General features: G+C 46.2%; 1 protein-coding gene across 1 annotated transcript in view; it reads right to left on the bottom strand.

Moving 5' to 3' along the window:
* Window positions 1-844: 844 nt before the first annotated feature.
* mylka (myosin, light chain kinase a) overlaps window positions 845-24,104 on the bottom strand; it is a 44,479-nt gene continuing 21,219 nt past the window's right edge. The window contains exons 16-34 of the mRNA XM_029277643.2: window positions 22,176-23,056; window positions 17,475-17,591; window positions 15,820-15,879; window positions 8,646-8,693; window positions 8,121-8,248; window positions 7,603-7,759; window positions 7,306-7,496; window positions 7,116-7,227; window positions 6,915-6,947; window positions 6,503-6,593; window positions 6,214-6,417; window positions 5,430-5,647; window positions 4,604-4,727; window positions 4,358-4,510; window positions 4,029-4,152; window positions 3,748-3,838; window positions 3,441-3,569; window positions 3,061-3,173; window positions 845-2,979 (exon numbers count right to left, since the gene is read on the bottom strand). Of these exons, the coding sequence (XP_029133476.2) occupies window positions 2,833-2,979; window positions 3,061-3,173; window positions 3,441-3,569; window positions 3,748-3,838; window positions 4,029-4,152; window positions 4,358-4,510; window positions 4,604-4,727; window positions 5,430-5,647; window positions 6,214-6,417; window positions 6,503-6,593; window positions 6,915-6,947; window positions 7,116-7,227; window positions 7,306-7,496; window positions 7,603-7,759; window positions 8,121-8,248; window positions 8,646-8,693; window positions 15,820-15,879; window positions 17,475-17,591; window positions 22,176-23,056 (3,121 nt within the window). The 3' untranslated portion in view covers window positions 845-2,832. The remainder of the gene's footprint in view (window positions 2,980-3,060; window positions 3,174-3,440; window positions 3,570-3,747; window positions 3,839-4,028; window positions 4,153-4,357; window positions 4,511-4,603; window positions 4,728-5,429; window positions 5,648-6,213; window positions 6,418-6,502; window positions 6,594-6,914; window positions 6,948-7,115; window positions 7,228-7,305; window positions 7,497-7,602; window positions 7,760-8,120; window positions 8,249-8,645; window positions 8,694-15,819; window positions 15,880-17,474; window positions 17,592-22,175; window positions 23,057-24,104) is intronic.

The raw sequence follows: 24,104 nt of genomic DNA, 5'->3' as shown, positions 1-24,104 counted from the left end.
CATTCTGGAACCACACCAACTTCTCGTTATGTTCTACCAGTTTACATTGTTTTATTTTAACCCTTTGTATATCTGCAGCTTTATTTCACAGCTTCAGAGCCACAGAAAGCTCAATTTGATCATGTTTATATCTCTATATGTCTCTTTTCATTAAAGGTCACATATCCTCCTCCTCTTCTTCAACCAGTAATTAAGTCTCAGAGCTCATCAAAACATGTGTGTGAAGTTTCTTGTTCTAAATCCACTCTGATCATGCCTATAAAACCCTCTATTTCAGCCCTGCTCAGAACAGGCTGTTTCTGTGTCTGTACCTTTAAATGTTAATGAGCTGTGTCTGACCACGCCCCCTCTCTGGAAGGGCTTGGGTGTTTCGCGCTTTCTCGCTCCATGTCCTATTGTTTACGGTGAGAAGGCAGACTCAGAGGGCAGAACCAACACCTAGCTGTGGGAGTGTCACCCACCTGGGGGAGGGGTTACTGCCCTTTGTGATGTCATGAAGGGAAAATTTTCCAAACGGCCTGTTTGAGCACACATTTTCTGAAAAGTGGAGCAGGAAAAAGACGGAGAGGACGGACTTTTCTCATCATTGGGGGGTTTGTAGACAGACTAGAGACATATATTAGAGTTAGAGGAACATGGTGAAGAGGATTTTACAGAATATGTGACCTTTAAATGAAATAAAGCATCTTAAATGTTCACTTTAATAACCTCATATGACCTGTATGTGTGTGTGTGTGTGTGTGTGTGTGTGTGTGTGTGTGTGTTTGATGACATGATCGCTCACTGAGGACAGGTGTGTAAGGTGAGTTTGTGTTGTTCAGGGATCAGGAAGGACAGCAGCCGGTTGTTTTTGTGATACGTTTATTGTTTCGGTGAGTAACTACAGTCCAAGTGTGTGGTACATGTTCCTCTGCAGCTCGTCACACTCAGATATATTCATAAAAAAACATCATCTACATACATCTAATACGAAACACACCAGAGTGAGTCACTGCCTCAGGGACAGACGTGACCTAGTAAGTGCTGGCTCTTCATATGATCACATTAATATAATAAATCTGTGCTTAAATAAAACCTTCTGAAATACAAGCACACACACACACACACACACACACACAGAGCGAGCGGCAGGCGCAGGTAAGGAACACACACACACACACACACCTGTGACATCTCAGAGGAGATTCTTTGGTTTCTTCAAATGTCTGATAAATGATGTAAAGCACAAACAAACAGCTGGAATGTGACAAAAACAACATACGGTACGACTGGGACGTCAGCGACACGTTCACGCAGCAGAGACGCTTCAAAGTGATAAAAAAAAACAACATGACCCCCGTGTAGCTTTAAGGCTAACAGTTTAAGGCACAGGTGACGTTAGCTCACAGAGTACTCCATGGTCAAACCGCTCAGAGTCTAAATAAAAGTGTTTGAAACATGAAGCAGAACAGAAGGAGGGATAAAAACTACAAGACGGAATATTTCAAAACGTTAATCATCGTTAGAGTCGCCCTCTTACTCTCACGGAGCCTGACAGCGTCTGGTCTTGTTTCTATTCAGGTTGTCGTGACGCGAGCCAGCGCTCTGCGTCAGCTTCAAATCATCACAACAGGAAAACTGTAGGGGAGACTTCATTACCCAGAATCCCAGTATGGTTAAGGAGTGATGTCAGCCTAAATCTGCTTCCAAGTCGAGTCACCGGACCTCCAGTCCTTGTTGAGTCTCAAGTCCAAGTCGAGTCCTCAAAGAAAAATCTGAGCCGAGTCCAAGTCCTGTCCCTCCCATGAGTCAGAGTCAGAGCAAAGTTCCAAGATGTGTTTCAGTACCCAGAGCTAAAGTCCAAGTCGAGTTATCAAACCGCCGGTCTGAGTTGAGTTGAGTCACCAAAATAAATTTGAGCCATGTCCGAGTCCTGTCCCCCCGAAGAGGTGGGGAAGGTCCAGAAGGTTGAGTCTAAGCAAAGTTCCAAGTTAAGTCTTGAGTCCTAGTTGAATCACCAAATTTCAAGTCCCAGTTGAGTCTCTAGTCCCCAGAGCTCAGGTCCAAGTCGAGTTACCAAACCTCCAGTCCCTGGTTGAGTCTTTAGGTCCCCAGTGCTAGATTCACCAAACCTCAAGTCCAGGTCAAGTCACCAAAGAGTCTGAGTCCAGTCCCTACTATCCTAGCCTCAGTCCGAGTCCTCAAGTTTGAGTCTGAGCTCCAGATGGTTTTTTTTTTAACAGTAAGGCAACAACTACAGCTCCCATAATTCATTTTGTCTTAAATATGATGAGAGCTACAGCAACATGCTAACATGCTAAAGCTTGTTCTGAGTTACTGACATGTTTACTGTCGTTTATATTTCCAATAAGCAGATCAATTTATTGATTTATCGATTTATCAAATAAAAATTTATAAAATTAATAGTTCTTTGTGATCTCACTGATAAAACCCGATGAATTTAAAATGATGAGAAATAAACTTAGCTCCATGTAGTGTCAGATTTCAGTTCTGTATTTTTAAGAGGAAACCTGCTGAAGATGAGGTCCTGACTTGTGAGGGGGGGAGCTGCTGATCTCCAAAGGTGTCAGGTGGGCGGGGTTTATCACACGGCATGGTGCTAATTTAAATTAAAACATGCAGGAAGTTAAATAAAAATGATATCGTGTGACATGAAGTGGAATTTGAGACAAGTTTTGAGGTTTAAATCATGTGATATGTTCATGACATGCTCACCACAAACCCCGCCCACCTGCTCCACCTGGAACAACAACATCTGATAATAAGGGGTCAGTTTTTCATGCTCAGGTGTGACAGGCTCCTCCTCCTCCTCCTGTGGGAGTGCACACTTCTTTACTCCTCCTCCTCCTCTTCCTCCTCCTCCTCTTCCTCCTCCTCCTCTCCCGCCATCACCTCCACCAGCAGCTCGGCGGTGCAGGTCGCCTCCCCGAGACTGTTCACCGCCTTCACCATGTACTTGGCGTCATCGTCACCTGAAACCTGCAGGAGTAGAAGCATTGACATCATCAGTAACACCTCCTTGTATGACAGCGTCACTGACACCACCAGGCGACCTCTGACCTCTGAAATGACAAGGCTGCAGTTTCCGTCCTCGTCGTAGTCGAGCTGAAAGTGTCGGGTCTCTTTGATTGGCTGTTCATCTTTGTACCAGACCACCTCGGGGTCGGGGTAACCTGCGGACGCAGAGCAGGAGGGAAACTTCATTTTCTATTATTTTGTTTGTTAGTACATTAAAGTCAAGATTAAACCTGGGAGGGCTGACAGGTTTATAACCACCGCCAAAGATGTATAACCAGGGCGTGATGTCACACACATTCGCCTGTTCGTGTTGTGAGTAGCATCCAACACATGACCCTTCTATACAAACAGTAAACATGACAGTGCTTTCTGTGTTCTGATTGGCTGTTGGCAGTGGTGATGTACAACTGTCCGTCTCGTACCTTCGATCTTACAGTCGAAACGGGCGGCGCTGCCCTCCACCACCTCCACGTCCTTGATGACGGAGCTGAATGTCGGCTTACACTCCGTCTTCTGCTCGTACTCCAAACACTCCAGGAACTGATTATCCTCTGAACACGCACACACGCACACACGCACACACGCACACACGCACACACGCACACACGCACACACGCACACACGCACACACGCACACACGCACACACACACACACACACACACACACGATGATGAATGAATGAACAAAGCATCTCTCTCTCTCAGTCATTGTCACCTTGTTGTCCGTACCTTCGGTGGGCGAGCCCTTCTTGGCACTGACTCCCGCCATCATGGCCATGGACGACAGTCTGCCGATGGCTCGCACAGCGTGCCCCGTTTTCTACCACAAAAGAAGAAACAGTCACATGTCACAAGTAAGGAAAGGGACGGACTTCTGATATCAGCTTGGTCAACAACAATGGTGGATGACTCGTTTTTTTTGTGTCAGGTGTGGAGATGCTGCTGATGTCACGACTCCTTTACATCGTCTTCAGGCTCTCATCTTTATTTCTGTTTGTTTGTTTGTTTACCTGCCACTTCCTCCTCAGGATGTACTTCTTCATCCTTTCTTTGGACAGTTTCTTGGTCTTCATGGTGTTGGTGTCCTGCTTCAGCCAGGTGTGTTCAAAACACCGAGCACAGGTGAGACGAGTCCTGCCGCACACGCACACGCACACGCACTTTACTGTTTCAGATTTATGTTCATTTAAAATCTTAGCTTTTCTCTAACAGTAAACTAACAACAAAATAATGCTAACAGTTAGCTAACAATAAGCTAACAGTAAGTTAACAGTAAGCTACTGTAACAGTAAGCTAACAGTTAGCCCTCTGCAGACCCCGTGTTCAGTGTTTTTCGTACTTCATGTCTTTCTTCAGCAGGTTGGTGATGAAATCTTTGGCCGTGTCGGAGATTTCATCAAACGCCTCGTCCTCAAAGTCCCAGGTGGCTGATGTGACATTGGACAGAGTCTCGTTGTCGTTATCGCCCATAAACGGAGAAAGACCGCTCAGCCTGAGAGGACGACAAACACAAACTGAGCCAGACTGGACCAGACTGAACCAGACTCACTACATGAGAGTCTCCATGAGATAATGAAGTACTCACAGGATGTAGCAGATGACTCCTATACTCCACATGTCTGTAGGATAACTGATGGCTTCGTAGTTGATCACCTCAGGAGCCACAAACTCTGGAGTCCCAAACAAAACCTTCAGAGTGCCCGCGTTCTCTGTTCGGAAACAAAGATTTGTATCATCAATACTTTCATTTATTATATCTGTAAGATGTGTGGTAACTGAAATGATAAAGGTACGTTACTATATGATCAGACATTAAGGAAACATGCTATGTTGAAGTGCTGGCTTCTCTGACAACAATGCAGCAGCCAGTATGTCCTCCTTCTAACTTTAGATTCTGGTCCTGAATGCTCTGGATTTGTTTGGACCAGAGAGGGTAGGCGATTTTAAGACACCCCCACATGGCTGTTTTGGACGCCCTTCAGTTTTCCAGATATGAGAGCAGTTATCAGGTCAAACCAACAGGTGTTGTAGTGATGGAAGCGGGCAAGAGAAATGGTTCGGATAGAAGTGATTGTACCCGACCTAAAAAGCCTCTGCATGTTTCTAATAAGCTCCACGAGCAATGGAGAGAGGTTAGAACGCAGAAAGGTTTACAGACCGATGCAGAGCTGGCTAAACACTGAAGCTTCAGTGGATCCCAGGTGTGTTGTTACCCGGGTGAAGTATTTTAGTCAAACAGAAAGCAAACCAGTTTTTTTAAACAACGTCCTCCTTACGGTAGAACAGGTCGTTATAAACCAACTCCTTGAATAATTCATCACTCAATGCGGAGAAGTAAATCCCTCCTCCTACAGTCCCTAAACCTCCTGCTCTCCTTTAACCCCCGCCCCCCTCTAGCACTGACTGGTTACCGAGTCGTCTGGCGAGTCCAAAGTCGATGAGTTTGATCTTGCTGCCCGTCTTGTTGACACACATGATGTTTTCAGGTTTGAGGTCGAGGTGGACAATGCCCTGTTTGTGGATGAAGGCCACGCCGTCGATGATCTGCAGCATGTATTTGATCACTTCTCTCTCTGTCAGCTCAAAGTCCTCGTCGATGATCCGCTCAAACAGCTCGCCGCCAGAGATGCTGAACGCACACAGACACACACAGAGTTTTATGAGTTATACTCGGGTCTGATGTCGTCTCAGGTATTATGCTGATTAAATTTGCTGATAAGTGGTGAGCTGCACTTTCAAAATAAAAAGCCTGCGGACACTTTCACTAGAAGTCAGTTTAGAAAACGACCGTTTGATAACAATCTCTGTGCACACAGATTCACCAAAATGACCAAAAACACTGTGATACACATGCCAGGCCAGTAGGTGGCAGTGTGACTTTGTAGTGAAACAACACGTTCATGCTCACGTCCTCTTTCTTCCACAGAGCGGTAATGTGAAAACATACCAACACGTTTGTTGGTCATGTTTTGCTCTGCAGCTGTTAGTTCAAATATGAATATTTTTTAACAGCGTCAGTACTTTGTAACATCACCGATCATCATAATAATAATAACTTTATTTATATAGAATAACTGGGATTATATTCCTTTAAAACATGTGGTTACACAGATTAACGTATCAAAGTGAGTCAAGTTTCTGTCAGCAGAATTGTCTCTACTAATCTGAACGTTTCCGTTGAACATCTGGACGTACATCTCGAGCACCATGACGATGTCCGACTTGCCCTCGAAGGCGTCGATGCACTGCACCAGTTTGGGGTGATGGAGGCTGTTCATGATGCCGATCTCCTGCCGCACGTTCTCCTTCTCCTTCGCCGAGTACGCCTTGATGAACTTCCCTGCCCAAACCTTCTTCGTCGCTTTCTCCACCAATTTGAACACCTGACCAAACTTCCCCCTGGCACACACACACACACACATTTTTTCTTTGCTATAAGTGAAGAGTTGCATTGTGGGCAAGGTGTGAGTGGGCGGAGCCTTACGTTCCCAGCCTTTCCTCCACATCGTAGAGCTCCTTCACCTTCACGTCTGATCTGATGCTCACGTCCCTGTAGTCTGGCTCTTTCTCGGAGTCTGCACACACACACACACACACACACACACACACACACACACACACACACACACACACACACACACACACACACACACACACACACACACACACACACACACACACACACACACACACACACACACACACACACACACACACACACACACACACACACACACACACACACAGAGAGAGTCAGTGCTGAGTTAATCATGTTATGATTTCTTTAGTTTTGTTAGATTATTATCATCTCTCAGATGTGTGTGTGTTTGTGCGTGTGTGTGTTGTTGTGTTAGTGTTAATCAGATGATACAGTCAGTGTAAACAGGAAGGCGTACCATCGTCTTCCTCCTCGGCCTCGTCCAGAGCATCTGTTAGACCAAACACAGTTAGTTCAGTTAGTCAGCTTTAGGTTAGTTTATGTTAGCGAACTCAGTTTAGTAAACTCAGTTTAATTAACTCAGTTTAGTGAACTCAGTTTAGTGAACTCAGGTCTGACGAGTCACCTGCTGTGTGTCAAGTGTGTTCAGCTGACTCACCATCGTCCACCAGTCCCATGGTCACAGGTTCAGACTCGGCACTCGGCTCGCCCACGCCGTAGATGTTCTCCGCCCGGATACGAAACTTATACTGACGCTCCGGGAGCAAATTCTGCAGACAGACGCAAACTTTAGAATCAAACGCTCGGTGGCGTTTCGTCGCTCTGTCTCAGGTGTGACTCCCCCTCACCTGTACATTGTAGGAGGTGCTGTTACAGGACACCAGCTGTTTCCACGTGGGCTCCACAGAGTCCCAGATCTCCACATTGTAGGACTGAACGGCGCTGCCTCCGTCGTATGTCGGGCCGTACCAGGACAGGGTCAGAGTCGCACGTCGGACATCTGAGGTTGCAGGGACCTTAGCCGGGGGGTCGGGTTTATCTGTGGAGGGAGGGGGCAGGGTTAAAGTCTTTTTGATCAAACACAGAGGGATGTTGTCATGGAAACAGTCTAATCTTCGTAAAGAAGCACGATGTGTGTGTCTGACCGACGATGGTGAGGTTGAGCGCCGCCTGGCGGAGGCCGTAGCTGTTCCTCAACTCGATGGTGTAACAGCCGCAGTGTTCCTGCTGACCGCTGGCGATGGTCAGCTGACTGCTGCTGTCACTGTTCTCTATGGAGATATCAGCTGTGCCCTCCTGGATCTACACACATGAAAAAAAGACGTGTTTGTTATCACGGCAACAGACAGAAGTCCTAGACACCTAATATTGTATATTTACTGTTTTTATTCAACACAAAGTTGCAGACAAACTCCTGCACGTTGACTCGATAAGACAAACATGTGTGGACACAGAGGGCAGAGCTGCAGACGAGCGAGCTTGTCTTCGTTGAGACATCACTCTCTCTCTTTTATGAAAATGTGACTGAAGGTTTTTAAAGCTTCAGTACTGAGACACACTCATGCAGAGGTGTTACTCCCAGCATGCACTGCAGTTTAGGTTAAACTCCCAGCATGCACTGCAGTTTAGGTTAGGTGTGTGAGCGTGCGTGTGTCTCTCTCACTGGTTTCCTGAACTTGAGCCAGGTGCAGTTGATGGGTGGAGCTCCAGAGAACTTGCAGAGGATCTCCACCTTCTCTCCGGCTAAAATCTTCATGTCCTCTGGAAACTGAAGGATCTGAGGAGGGAGAGCTGGACACACACACACACACACACACACACACACACACACACACACACACACACACACACACACACACACACACACACACACACACACACACACACACACACACACACACACACACACACACACACACACACACACACACACACACACACACACACACACACACACACACACACACACACACACACACACACACACACACACACACACACACACACACACACACACACACACACAGATCAATCAGTAGTATATACACTGTCATATCTGATGTTGGTCCGACTGACTCTGACTGACAGACTTTGCATACATCTCGCTGCATTAGATGGAGTATGTTCATCACACACTGTGTCAACGTGAGCTTAAAATGTGTGTGACCTTTGACTCTGTAATGGTCACCTTGTTTCGGAGGAGTCTTTGTCGTCGGTTTCTTTATTCTGGCTTCACCTGAAACACAAAACCAAAAACAGACGGTCAGAGAATCGGTATTGAAGCTATATTTTCTCTTCTTTGCCGCTACATCCACATCCGTCGAAGCAGAACAGTAAAGTCCAGTCAGAGGACAGGGTCTCAGCAGACACAGTCACCACCAAACATGTACGGAGGCCCAGAAGGGACGATGGAGCAGCTTTACTTTAGGAGAAGTCTGTATTTTTTTAATTTTATTTATCTATTTTTTTAAGATTTATTTTTGGGCTTTTTTGTGCCTTTAATGGAGAGATAGGACAGTGGATAGAGTCAGAAATCAGGGAGAGAGAGAGTGGGGAACGGCATGCGGGAAAGAAGCCACAGGTGGGATGTGAACCCGGGCCACCCGCTTGAGACGACAGCCTCCATACATGGGGCGCGCGCACCAACCACTGCGCCACCAGCGCCCCTGTATTTTATTTTGAAGGAACATGAGACTGACTGTATCTTTAACGTTTGTATTCTGTGTTTTGTAACATGAATGTCCTCTGCCAGTCCCTCCTTCTTTAAATGATAAACTGAACTACCTGTGATGGTTTGAAACAGACACTTAACGTTCAGCTCTGCTTCATTCCTTTCTCAGATCATCTGTTGACCTTGGACCTGTTTTAAACGGAGTCTGTCCTTTTAGGGATCTGAACTCTTTATGTTCATTTCTTCTTTCATCTCTCTGATGAGTTTCTGTCTTTTGTTTCTGTGACATCACAATGTATGCTGACTTCTTCTTCATGGGTCACAGAAAAGAAGAAGAATGTGAGACAGAGCGGCTCTGATGACCAAATATGGTAATTCTAAAAATAGCTCCTCTGCAGGCAGGAAATAGTTCCTGGAGGTTTTATTTATTCTAGAGAAGAAGACGAAGACATGTGTCTCAGTTATTACACAAACTTATTGAGCTCACTCAGAAGAACTGCCTGTTGGAACAGATTCTTTGTAAACCAGGAACAAACTGAGGGAGACCGTCTCCATCAATTCAAAACTTAAAGGTGACATATCTTCAACCAGTGTAAATAAGTCTCAGAGCTCCTCAAAACATGTGTGTGAAGTTTCTTGTTCTAAATCAACTCTGATCCTGTATTTGATAATGTCTATAAACCCCTCTATTTCAGCCCTGCTCAGATCAGGCTGTTTCTGTGTCTGTACCTTTAAATGTAAATGAGCTGTGTCTGACCACGCCCCCTCTCTGGAAGGGCTTGGTTGTCTCGGGCTTTCTCGAGCCATGTCCTATTGTTTACGGTGAGAAGGGGGCTCACTCAGAGGGCAGAACAAAGACCTAGCTGTGGGAGTTTCCCCTACAGAGGTCACGTGTCGATGCGATACACATTATTGCAGAACCTTCTTTATGTTTTTTTATCAGGGAATCGTGGCTAGGGGCCTCTTTTATGCTGTGCTGGACACACACACACACACACACACACACACACACACACACACACACACACACACACACACACACACACACACACACACACACACACACACACACACACACACACACACACACACAACTACAGCAACAACAACCTGCAGCCAGAACTACAGCAACAACCTGCAGCCAGAACTACAGCAACAACCTGCAGCAAGAACTACCACAACAAGCTGCAGCCAGAACTACAACAACAACAACAACCTGTAGCAACAACCTGCAGCCAGAACTACAGCAACAACCTGCAGCAACAACTACAGCAACAACCTGCAGCAACAACCTGCAGCCAGAACTACAACAACAACCTGCAGCAAGAACTACAGCAACAACCTGCAGCCACAACCTGCAGCCAGAACTACAGCAACAATCTGTAGCTATAACTACAGCAACAACCTGCAGCAACAACCTGCAGCCAGAACTACAACAACAACCTGCAGCAAGAACTACAGCAACAACCTACAGCCAGAACTACAGCAACAACCTGCAGCAACAACCTGTAGCCAGAACTACAGCAACAACCTGCAGCAAGAACTACAGCAACAACCTGCAGCAAAAACCTGCAGCCAGAACTACAGCAACAACCTGCAGCAACAACCTGCAGCCAGAACTACAGCAACAACCTGCAGCCAGAACTACAGCAACAACCTGCAGCAACAACCTGCAGCCAGAACTACAGCAACAACCTGCAGCAAGAACAACAGCAACAACCTGCAGCCAGAACTACAGCAACAACCTGCAGCAACAACCTGTAGCCAGAACTACAGCAACAACCTGCAGCAAGAACTACAGCAACAACCTGCAGCAAGAACTACAGCAACAACCTGCAGCAAAAACCTGCAGCCAGAACTACAGCAACAACAACCTGCAGCCAGAACTACAGCAACGACCTGCAGCCAGAACTACAGCAACAACCTGCAGCCAGAACTACAGCAACAACCTGCAGCAAGAACTACCACAACAACCTGCAGCCAGAACTACAACAACAACCTGCAGCCAGAACTACAGCAACAACCTGCAGCCAGAACTACAGCAACAACCTGCAGCAACAACCTGCAGCCAGAACTACAGCAACAATCTGTAGCTATAACTACAGCAACAACCTGCAGCAACAACCTGCAGCCAGAACTACAACAACAACCTGCAGCAAGAACTACAGCAACAACCTACAGCCAGAACTACAGCAACAACCTGCAGCAACAACCTGTAGCCAGAACTACAGCAACAACCTGCAGCAAGAACTACAGCAACAACCTGCAGCAAGAACTACAGCAACAACCTGCAGCAAAAACCTGCAGCCAGAACTACAGCAACAACCTGCAGCCAGAACTACAGCAACAACCTGCAGCAACAACCTGCAGCCAGAACTACAGCAACAACCTGCAGCAACAACCTGCAGCCAGAACTACAGCAACAACCTGCAGCAAGAACAACAGCAACAACCTGCAGCCAGAACTACAGCAACAACCTGCAGCAACAACCTGCAGCCAGAACTACAGCAACAACCTGCAGCAAGAACTACAGCAACAACCTGCAACAAGAACTACAGCAACAACCTGCAGCAAAAACCTGCAGCCAGAACTACAGCAACAACCTGCAGCAACAACCTGCAGCCAGAACTACAGCAACAACCTGCAGCAAGAACTACAGCAACAACCTGCAGCAAGAACTACAGCAACAACCTGCAGCCAGAACTACAGCAACAACCTGCAGCAAGAACTACAGCAACAACCTGCAGCAAGAACTACAACAACAACCTGCAGCAACAACCTGCAGCCAGAACTACAACAACAACCTGCAGCAAGAACTACAGCAAGAACCTGTAGCAACAACCTGCAGCAATAACTACAGCAACAACCTTCAGCAACAACCTGCAGCAACAACCTGCAGCCAGAACTACAGCAACAACCTGCAGCAACAACCTGCAGCAAGAACTACAGCAACAACCTGCAGCCAGAACTACAGCAACAACCTACAACAACAACAACAACAACCTGCAGCCAGAACTACAACAACAACAACAACAACCTACAGCAACAACCTGCAGCAACAACCTGCAGCCAGAACTACAGCAACAACTCAGTGTCAGTCAGACTTAATGTCAGTCAGACTCAGGTTCAGTCAGACTCAGGTTCAGTCAGACTTAATGTCAGTCAGACTCAGTGTCAGTCAGACTCAGGTTCAGGCTACAGTCTCTCTTAAACATCTTCCAGGTCTTTGAGTTTCTGTGGACGTCTTCCTGTTTTTGTGGAGCGTCTCTGTAAAGACTTTAGCGTTTCAGGAGTTTCTTAAAAGGAGCTGCAGAGTTTTGATGTGCAGTGTGAAGTAAAACAAAGTCTGAGAGGAGGGACGGTCGAGCAAAACAGACCTTAAAAGGTAGAGAGGGAGAGAAGCCATGAAGAGCATCCCCCACACCTCCACCCTCATCCTCCCCTCATCCCTTCTGTGAGCTGTCAGCTCAGATCTGCTGCTAAGACTCCTCACAGGACTCCACGTTTCATTCAGGACGGATCACATGAATTAGCATCTTCAAAGCTTTTCTAGAGTCAGGTGAACTCAAATCCTGCAACACAACAGGATCTTAGCTTAGCTTAGCTTAGATTAGCTTAGCACAAACCTGACTATATTAAAGAGGAAAAATATATACACTATTTATACTATTTATAAAAATAAGACAGTGGTGATAAAATCGAATCACAGTCTCAGTGTTACAACCATCCTCACCAGCAGAGGGCGTATTTCCACATTAACACAATAAATTAAATCCATTTCCTTCAGACACAATAACACCTGACTCTTATTTCTCGGACAAAACCTGAAACCAAACCAACTCGTATTGTTCTTTTAAATGTGTTAGCTCTTTGAAGTAGAGCATGGTTATTCAGCATGGTCCACATGTAAGCAGCACATGCTAATGTTAGCTTAGCACTAATTCAAATCACCATTACTTTCTCTATAAAGAGACTGAGGATACATCAAACTAACATGGCTGCCTTACACTGGTCTATGCAGGCAGTCATTCTACCTTAATGTAACCGAGTTTAAAAGGTCAATTTAACCCTTAAACAACCAAACTGTCTGAACACGACTATTGTCATCTCCAACATCCATCACATACAAGGCAAGGTTATCTCTGTGCAGAACACGGACACATCTGTCCGCTCTACATCACCCAGAAACATGTTTACTGCTTTGTTTTCTGTGTGTGTGTGTGTGTGTGTGTGTGTGTGTGTGTGTGTGTGTGTGTGTGTGTGTGTGTGTGCATGCCCTCACACACTCCTGCTTCAGGTTTCAGGATTCACAAACTCAAAGCAGGACAACAGAGTTCATGTCAGAGCAGCATCCTCACAGAGAATTTAATACTGAGGTATGCACAATCTGCACGCAAACACACACACACACACACACACACACACACACAGGGAGGATTAAGAGTTGGATCATAAAGATAAGAGCAGATTTTCCACTGAGAGCTGAAGACAGAAAAACAAACTGCAGCAGACACAAACACACTGTCTGTTACACACTGTCTGTTGCACACTGTCTGTTACACACTGTCTGTTACACACTGTCTGTTGCACACTGTCTGTTACACACAAAATGTCTGTTACACAAAATGTCTGTTACACACTGTCTGCTGCACACTGTCTGTTACACACAAAATGTCTGTTACACACTGTCTGTTACACACAAAATGTCTGTTACACACTGTCTGTTGCACACTGTCTGTTACACACTGTCTGCTACACACTGTCTGCTGCACACTGTCTGTTACACGCTGTCTGTTGCACGCTGTCTGTTACACACTGTCTGGTGCACACTGTCTGTTACACACAAAATGTCTGTTACACACTGTCTGCTGCACACTGTCTGTTACACACAAAATGTCTGTTACACACTGTCTGCTGCACACTGTCTGTTACACACAAAATGTCTGTTGCACACTGTCTGTTACACACAAAATGTCTGTTACACACTGTCTGTTACACACTGTCTGTTACACACAAAATGTCTGTTACACACTGTCTGTTGCACACTGTCTGTTACACACAAAATGTCTGTTACACACTGTCTGTTACACACTGTCTGTTTCACACAAAATGTCTGTTACACACTGTGTTACACACTGTCTGTTGCACACAAAATGTCTGTTACACACTGTGTTACACACTGTCTGTTGCACACAAAATGTATGTTACACACTGTGTTACACACTGTCTGTTTCACACAAAATGTCTGTTACACACTGTGTTACACACTGTCTGTTGCACACAAAATGTCTGTTGCACACTGTCTGTTACACACAAAATGTCTGTTGCACACTGTCTGTTACACACAAAATGTCTGTTGCACACTGTCTGTTACACACAAAATGTCGGTTACACACTGTCTGTTACACACAAAATGTCTGTTACACACTGTCTGTTAAACACAAAATGTCGGTTACACACTGTCTGTTACACACAAAATGTCGGTTACACACTGTCTGTTACACACAAAATGTCTGTTACACACTGTCTGTTAAACACAAAATGTCTGTTACACACTGTCTGTTAAACACAAAATGTCTGTTGCACACTGTCTGTTACACACAAAATGTCTGTTGCACACTGTCTGTTACACACTGTCTGTTACACACTGTCTGTTACACACAAAATGTCTGTTACACACTGTCTGTTACACACTGTTGGTTACACACAAAATGTCTGTTACACACTGTCTGTTGCACACTGTCTGTTACACACTGTCTGTTACACACTGTCTGTTACACACAAAATGTCTGTTACACACTGTCTGTTACACACTGTCTGTTTCACACAAAATGTCTGTTACACACTGTGTTACACACTGTCTGTTGCACACAAAATGTCTGTTGCACACTGTCTGTTACACACTGTCTGTTACACACAAAATGTCTGTTGCACACTGTCTGTTGCACACTGTCTGTTACACACTGTCTGCTACACAATGTTGTGTTACACACTGTCTGCTACACACTGTGTTAAGGATGTAAACGAGTCGTGTCCTGACATCAGCAGCAGCTCTACACCTGAAAGTCTTCCTTCAGAAGATGAGTCAGACTTGTGTCTCAGATCACGTTGAGCATCATTTAGCTCTCTGGAAGCTGAACGCTGAAATCGCTGAGATACATTGGTTTGTGTTGACGACACTGCAGCACAAAAGACGGCGTCTGTGGACAAAGGGCTTTCAACTATGTAAGCAACAACAGACGTCATCTGGACATTAAGAGGAGCAAACTGAACATGCAGCCCCATCCCCAGAGGATGTAAACAAACAGGATGCTGTCACCATGGCAACAACATCGACAGTGAGGCTGACTCCGCGGTTCAGGAGCAGACACACGACCAGGTCACTAAAACATTCACACTGATGACTAGAGACAAAGCTGTCAGAAACACGAAAGGCTCATTTAGAGAGGGGAGAAGGGAAGAGGGGGCTGATGGGAAATGTGGTCCTAATGTGGAGAGAAGAGCCGTCTGAGGGAGGAAGGACTAATAATCTGACAGTGATGGTTTCAATGATACACAGAGCTGCTCTAAAATAGAAGCCTGTGTGTGTGTGTGTGTGTGTGTGTGTGTGTGTGTGGGAACCAGTGATCCCAGGCTGCAGCTCCATATTCGGGCAAAAGGAAAGAGGCAGCTGCATATTTTGGAAACTCACTCTCTGAGGTCGGAGTCGCCTTCTTCGACTTCTTGTCAGCCGGAGAGTTTTCTGTGGGGTCTGAAGGAGGGTGAGCGAGGGGGAGAGAGAGAGAGAGAGAGAATGATTAAGCAACAAAAGATCAGGAGATGGTTCAGATAAAGTCCTGACTCTGATATCAGACTGGTCTAAAGTTTACAGATGATTAAGAAACAGTGAAAAACATTTCAGAATCAAAGTCTGAAAAGTTTTTGTCGATCTTTTTAGCTGTTTTACTTTGAAGGAGCTTCTGTCTGAGTTTTAGATTCATTAGCTTTACTGCTAAGGTCACTTTGTGCCTCTCCAACAGACATCATCACTTGCTTCTGATGCAGACTGACGTCTCCCATCTGTTCCTGCAGGGGGCGCTGGAGAACCATCGATGGCGGTCTCCATGCTGGAAATGCTATCTCAGCCTAACTTTCAGTCATCCTAACAACCGGCTGAGAGCTGGAGCTGAGGCTAAACTGATCCCAAAAGGATGAGCCCTCAGAGTTTTGATCCTCAGAGGATGAACCCGCTGAGATCCAATCCCTGGAGGATGAACCCTCACAGATCTGATCCCCAGAAGATGAACCCTCAGAGATCTGATCCCCGGAGGATGAACCCTCAGAGATCTGATTCTCGGAAGATGAACCCTCAGAGATCTGATCCTCGGAGGATGAACCCTCAGAGATCTGATCCCCGGAGGATGAACCCTCAGAGATCTGATCCCCGGAGGATGAACCCTCAGAGATCTGATCCTCGGAAGATGAACCCTCATAGATCGGATTCTCGGAGGCTGAATCCTCAGAGATCTGATCCTCAGAGGATGAACCCTCAGAGACTTCTTCTTACTGTCAGAACTACACACTGGTCTCAGGAATCTCCTTCTGATAACTGAGTCTGTTTGTGTTGAATTATTTTAATTACAGGAAACCGGAAGGAGACTGAGGCATGGGGGGGAGGGGATCTGTGTGTTTTTATTCTCTGCTGTGTTCACTGCAGGGTTTCAGACTTTTCTCTATCTTTCTAAAGTTCCTGTTTGAATCCTCAGAGCCGAGCAGGAGTCAGGAGTTCTAAATGAACCACGGCTACAAACCTGCATGCATGACATTTCCAAGTGTGCTCATATGTATTCTGCAGAAAGTCAGAGTGAGCTGATGTGAGAATGCAGCAGGATATAATCAAGAGAATTCACCTGGAGCGAGTGGGAGGGGGGTGGTGACGTTTATTCTCTGTGATCGCTGCACGACAATAGACTGTCTGCACGCCACCTCTACGATCTCCGTGCTCTAATGAACCTGCTGCATTATGTTTCCTGTTCTCCAGTATGTTCTTCTCCACTCTTTAGTTCAGATTGTGATTCTGTTCAACTACACGTAGCATTGATAGAAAGACAAATATTCTCATTATAGCGTCGTATAGAGGACTCTGCTGCTTCCACATCATTCTTTTTTCATCACGTCTTACCTCAGGAGACCCCCGCCCCCCCCCCCCCCCCCCCTCCTGTCTGACAGGGATAGTCTCCCGCTGTGAGGTGCATGTGTGAACAACATATCAGGAGGATTTCGGGAGCAGTCCTCCCATGTGACGTGCACGTTTATTTACCTCACACAGATACAAATGTGGTAAAGAGGAACATTCATATTTCTTACCGTCGACTAGAACCATACAGGAGCATTCAGCTTTCCCTGCCGAGGTCTCTGCTCGGCATTTATACTGTCCTTCATCCTCAGGGAGCGCTTTGCCGATAGTCAGAGAGCACAGGCCACCTGCAACACAACAGCACACAAATGAATACACACACTACACAACAACACATTAACACACACAGTGTCAGCAGGGAGTGACCTCAACACGGCTGAATTGAACAAGCAGCATGGTGAGTATTTAAAGCAACAGTCAGTAACTCATCTTCCTTCAATCAGTCTTTTCAAAGTCGATCTAATAGAACAATAACCTCCAACAGGGAGAATGGTGTCTCTCTCGCGTCCACAGAGCGCCCTCCTCGCCTGCTGCCAAGTAACTTTGGCAGCGGGCCGAGGCTGCTGCGTTAGTTCACGCAGCAGCCTTCAGCTACAAAGCAGCCAGTTAGCCTGTCTCTGTACTGTTTGATACAACAGCTAAGGCTAAGAGGAAAAGGACGGAGACGGAAGAAGAGAAGAAGAGAAGAAGAGAAGAAGAGAAGAAGAGAAGAAGACAGTGAGAGCGAGAGAGAGATAGAGGGTGAGAGAGAGAGAGTGAGGACACGGACTAGAGGAGATATCAAACTGATTTTTACACGTTGGAGAGCTTTAAGAAACAGTCTACTACAATTCTAACGGTACATAATGGTACATGCATGTTTTACGACAGTGCAGTTCATCCTAGAGGCCTTCAGAGGGCGCCAAAGCTCACCAAACCATATTCCTCCATGATGCTGCCCTAAAGCTCCATATCCTCCTCAAGTTCACCTTTCATGTCGTCAGTGTGTGAATGATACTGGAGTAAGTAAAAACCCTCATTTCAGTCTCTGTGTCTTTAAGGCCCCTCCTCCCCTCATGCCCTCTATCTTCTGATTGACCAGCTCTCTGGAAGCCTTCCTGGGGGGGCAGAACGCTGCAGGGCTGCCAGGGGAGGGCTGCTCTCCAGTGTTGGGAGAAGAGAGTCTATGTGAGAGGTTTCAACTACTTACGTAGAGGCTTGAAGCCATCTGGTGAATTCTTGGTTTCATATCGGGGAACTATGGCATGATTTACAGAACAAGGCTTTTAACGCCCTCTGCAGACTCATCCTGGGATTATTCCAACATACGTTTACCTCATGATCTGACACTTTGCCCACGTTTAGTTTGAACATCCAGCTTTGTAACCCTTTAAGAGAGTTTATAAACGGACATCGGAAGAAGAGGTCGACTTTAAAGTATAACTTTGGGTCGTTCGTCGTCTGACTGTTCTCAGCTCTGACTTTGTTTTCACAGCTGATCTGGAGAGTTATCACCGTTTATTTATCTAAAGATGGAGGGAAACGTTCTCAGCATATAAAGGAACATTTAATCCTCTAGTTTATCACAAACTTTATTAATAAACACAAACAGAGACACGACGGGGAGGCGGTGTTATTATGTTTATTCGATTTATTACATTTATATAACTATTAAAAACACTCCACACCTGAACACCAGGGGCCCGTTTCTGAAAGAAGGTTCAACGAACCCTCAGTCTAACCCTGAGCTCTGAGTTGATTTACTCTCAGATGGGAAACTCTGAGTTTTCGGTTCCAGATCAGCAGATTTCAATTTGTTAAATCAACTCTGAGTAGGTCCACTCGGTGTTCAGCGTGTGCACCACGACGATAAAAAGCCAACATGAATGGAGCCCCAATTCTACGATTCACCATGGCAACAGGCGACAAAAAAGAGATCCTCCTACTTTAACCATCTCAAAATATAGCATATCTTCATGCGGACATACGGCAAATATGAACAGGTTTTAAGAAGGAAAAAAAGGAACATTGCTGCAGCGGTAAAGGAGAGAAAAGTAGTGTAAGAGAAAACAGCTGCTCGAGTCAGCGTGTAATGAAGTCTATTAATTTAATATTTAATCAGAATTATAATATTGCAGGTCAAAACTGGTGGAATGGTATTAAACCTACAATTTATTTTCATTAAGATGCAATCCAGCAGAAGAAAAGCGACTTTAAAATAGCTCAAAATGAAATTTAAAGTTAACTTCATTCAGAGTCTATCTGAATGTGCATTAACTTTATCCCAAAGATAATTGTTGTAACAGGACGGGAGTATGATAAATAACTAGATTATCAGTTTTCGTTTGAGTATGGGTTTTAAGATTTTCTGGTGTGCATTTGAACGTCACTCGTTTTACCCTTGATTGCAGCACATTGCCCTCTCGTTCACAATCTGTAAACAAACTCTTACCATTCTATAGCCTATAAAGAGTGAATATCTGGACATAAAGTTGTAGACTGTTTCTTAGGAGTAGAAGTTACCACAATAATGCTATATTCACACCTATGATTCACACACATAGCCTAGGCTAAATATCCTCTCACCTTTATCCCGTTTAGTTTATTAATTAATTAAATGAATATCTCCTGCGGAGAAATGCAGCCCTTTCATACCGAGGATCAACTAAAAGACACCATGGTCGGCGGAGACCGAGAGAAACTTGGTGGTCATTGAAGATGAACGGGTTTGAGTGAGCTCCCCACCTGAAACGGATAACCCTGAGTTTCCCTCATTTCAGGGTTAACGGATCCTGAGCAGTGTGTGTGTGTGTGTGTGTGTGTGTGTCTGCAGATCATGAGTGACCTCTGTCCTTTAACATGAGACCTCGATGATGATAAACACAAACACGATGGTGGATCAGGGGCTGTCCTGCAGACTGAAATAACAGGAGGGGGATTACACACACACACACACACACACACACACACACACACACACAGGGAATCCTCAGCTAGTGTGCTCATTGGTTCATAAATACACAGATACATGTGTGTACAGTTATAGCAGCAGGTCACTGTGTTACGACCACAGACTGTATGTGAGAAGTGGGCGTGGCCTCAGTGACATCCCTCTCACCCCTCTGTTTGTTTACTGCTGCTGTGAAGCGCCATCACCGAGTGTTATGCTAAGCTAACACTAGTGTTTACTTCATCAAGGTGCCTGTGTGAGTCACTTAAAGCCCGCTCCACGCTGACAGATGTCTAAAATGAGTCCACACATGAGGACAGATAACGATGGAACAGCATTATTATTGTGTGCGAAGATCAAACTTAGCATCACCACCTCATGCTACACACTGTGTGTGTGTTTTTTAATAACAATAACCCTTTCCAGTGTAGTTACTGTGTAATTTTCCATAATTGTATTTTTTTATTTAACTGATGTAAATTTGTTTGATTTGATTTTAACTTCTATTTTTATTTTTAATAATTATATTCCCGTCCCCTGTTTTCTGGAGCTGCTGTAATGCACAAATTTCCCCCACGGGGGAATCAATAAAGTTTATCTTTATCATTATCTTTAAACAGATCGACACACGCTCACAGTGTGAGTCCTTCAGAGTCTGGACTCAGATCTCTGGACCTCTCACATCAGCGCTCAGCGTCACACAAGACATCAGAGGAAACAAGGGTGGAGGACGACGGGATGAAAGTTTTAAACTTTGTCTGGAATCACTCCCGATTCACTATAGACTGCGGGGGATTATTATTATTGTTATTATTATTATTATTATTATTATTATTGTTCTCATGTGTCCTTTAACAGGTGAAATGTAAACATGCCGTTATTTCAGAATATTGGGATGTGTTTATAGTGATGACGATGATGTTGTGATTTATCCTGCAGTTCTGGGGCCCGTTTCTGAAAGAAGCTTTTGGTAAAATTTGACCAAATGGACAACAATGTCCATAGTGATGCATGTAATATTCTTCATATTATTATTATTTCTAAAATGTAGATTTAATGACGTGCTGAATGACAGGACGGAGTTTCTCCCTCACACACGGTCACTGCATGATCGAGTAGGACAGTCTACTGAGCATGCGCAGAGAGAACACATGACAACAAGCTAAGCTAGCGTAGCCGCCTGCATTGAGGAAACAAACACCGCCCTCGGGGTCGACGCCGTGGATCCTCCTCACGCACATGGATGCGGTTCAGCTTTGAAAATATGCAAACCTGCAGACTATGTTGCCGTGGTGACGGAGATCAGACAACTCGACAACTAACCTGTGTCATCGTCTGCAGATGAACCCCAGATTATGAAGAATATGAAAAGCTTCAGAGGTCGACCACGAGCGAGCAGAGAAGGTGCAAACAAAAACACGCTCAGCAAACGTCTGCAGAGTCGTTCAGAGAGGAAAGAAACAGACGGCGAGAAATCATGAACGCTGTCAACAACGACATCACAAAGGATGTTCAAACTGACGAGAGACAAGTTTGGACTCGAGAGACACCACGCCATGCCAGCCAGTTTGAAATGTGTGTGTCTGTGTGAGTGTGTGTATGTGTGTGTAAGTGATCTGTTCCCACATGTAGTTCCAGCCTCAGTCACATCCTCTCTCTCTCTCTCTCTCTCTCTCTCTCTCTCTCTCTCTCTCTCTCTCTCTCTCTCTCTCTCTCTCTCTCTCTCTCTCTCTCTATTGTTTCAGCTCTGACTCTATTAATAGAGTCTGAATCCTCTCAGACAGATGGTTCTACTCGGATCGTTTCCCCTCGTCTGCCTCGTCTTCTTCAACAACAATCAGCTGACTTCAAAAACACAAAACTTTATCTAACGTCTTCTCAGTCTGAGTCTGAACACGGCAGCTGCGGCTGCGTTTGTGTTTCTGCGTGTGTGACCTCTGACCTTCGTTTGCGAGGACGATGAACTTGGACGACTTGATGACCTTCCCGTCCAGCGTCCAGGTGACGGTGGCGTCTGTGGTGGCAGCGGCGAGGCGGCACTGCAGCCGGAGCCGCTGCCCGTCCAGCACCGTCACATCACTCAGCTTCTCCACGAACTCCGGCTCCTTCCCTCCTCCTCCGCTCTTCTTCTCGTTAATCCCTCCATCCACGCAGTTGTTAACCTCCGTCTTCCCGCCCTCGCCGTTCTTCTCGGGACTCCCTGGCTTCTTCTTGTTGGAGAGGACGGCACGGAAGTCTCCGGCGTTCTTCCCAGGGCTATCTGCAGGTTTGTTCCCGTTGCCTGGGGCGCCCTTCTTCCCCAACACGGAGCGGAAGTCAACCTGTCCGGAGGAGGTGTTCTTGTTCTCCTCCGTCTTGGCTTTGACGCCCTTCAAGTTGGCCTTAAAATCCATCTGATGAAAGTGGTGCTCGGCGGCGACGAGGCCGGCCTCCCTCTGCTCTTCTTCCTGGTTGGTTTTGGCGTTGAAAGCTCGGCGTCCCAGCAGGGAGCGAAAGTCCAGCTGCTGCGCCTCCCTCTGTCGAAGCTCCTCCTCACCGCGCTCCCTGGTGTCCACACAGCGTCTGAGGAGGCCTCGGGGAGCGGTGCTGGCACTTGGGGAGTCCTGGTCCTCCTCCTTCTTCTTCTTGTCCTCCTGATGCAGGTGCAGGAGCTTCTGGCTCTCCTTCTGCTCCTGGTTGGCCTCCTGCCGACTGACACCAACACTGCTCCGGCTGCTTCTCTGCTCCACGCCTCCTCCTCCTCCTCTGGCACCTCCTCTCAGCCCAAAGATCCCACCAGCTGCTCCTCCTCCTCCTCCTCTTCCTCCTGCTGCTGCTGCAGGGCTGAACGAGCACAGAGACAGATGGAGTGAGAGGGGGGAGATAATAAACAGAGCTGGTTAAAGCCCCCTGAAACAAGAGGCACCGCCCCCCCTGCTGGGGGAAGGGGCAAGTGAGGGGGAGAGAGAAAGCGAGAGAGAAAGGGAAAGAGAGAGAGAGAGAGGTGAAGACAGAGGAAGAGAGAGGGGAGGAAAGAGACCTCGACCCAAAATGTTCACGTTACATCACAAGTGACTCCACTGCCCTTATATGGGCATACACCCAGAACGGGCTCCACACAAACATACACACACACACACACACACACACACACACACACACACACACACACACACACACACACACACACACACACACACACACACACACACACAGATGTAAACAGAAGAGAAGCTGGACTCTGTCTCTCTCTCTTTTTTTTTACTTTCTGTTTGTTCCGATCACTTTAGATTTTTTATATTTTCATTTAAAAAGTTAAAACCCTCACACACACACACACACACACACACACACACACACACACACACTCTCACACTCACACACACTTACACACAGACAAGTTTGTGAACAGCTGGGAGCGAGGGAGGCTGTGATTGGTTGGTTTGATGGTCGGATTAGAGAAGCTTTAGTGAATCTGTGGATGTAGAACAGGAAGACACACACACACACGAACTGGTGATCAGGAGATGGAGATCGTTGATGAGGGATAATGAATGATAAACAGTTCAGAAGGAAATCCTGGAAATGGAAGAAGAGTGGAGTGGTTGCTCACCCTATCTCCCCCTCTCTGTCTTCCCCTCTCCCTCTCTCTCTCTCTCTCTCTCTCTCTCTCTCTCTCCCCCGCCCTCTCTCTCTCTCTCCCCCTCTCCCTCCCTCCCTCCCGCTCTCTCTCTCTCTCCGTCACTTAGGTTCAGGAGCAGGACTGCGTCTAAACCACACCCTACAGGTACAGTCTGGGTCGGGATCAGAGACAGGAACCCCATCCTGAGTCTCCCTCTGCCCGGCCTTCAGTCCATCCTCCCAGACCAGCCTCACCGACGACATCCTCGTC

The sequence above is a fragment of the Labrus bergylta genome, chromosome 13 (assembly GCF_963930695.1).
Source record: "Labrus bergylta chromosome 13, fLabBer1.1, whole genome shotgun sequence".
NCBI classification, from domain to species: Eukaryota; Metazoa; Chordata; class Actinopteri; order Labriformes; family Labridae; genus Labrus; species Labrus bergylta.
This window is presented reverse-complemented; position numbering and strand designations above follow the sequence as displayed.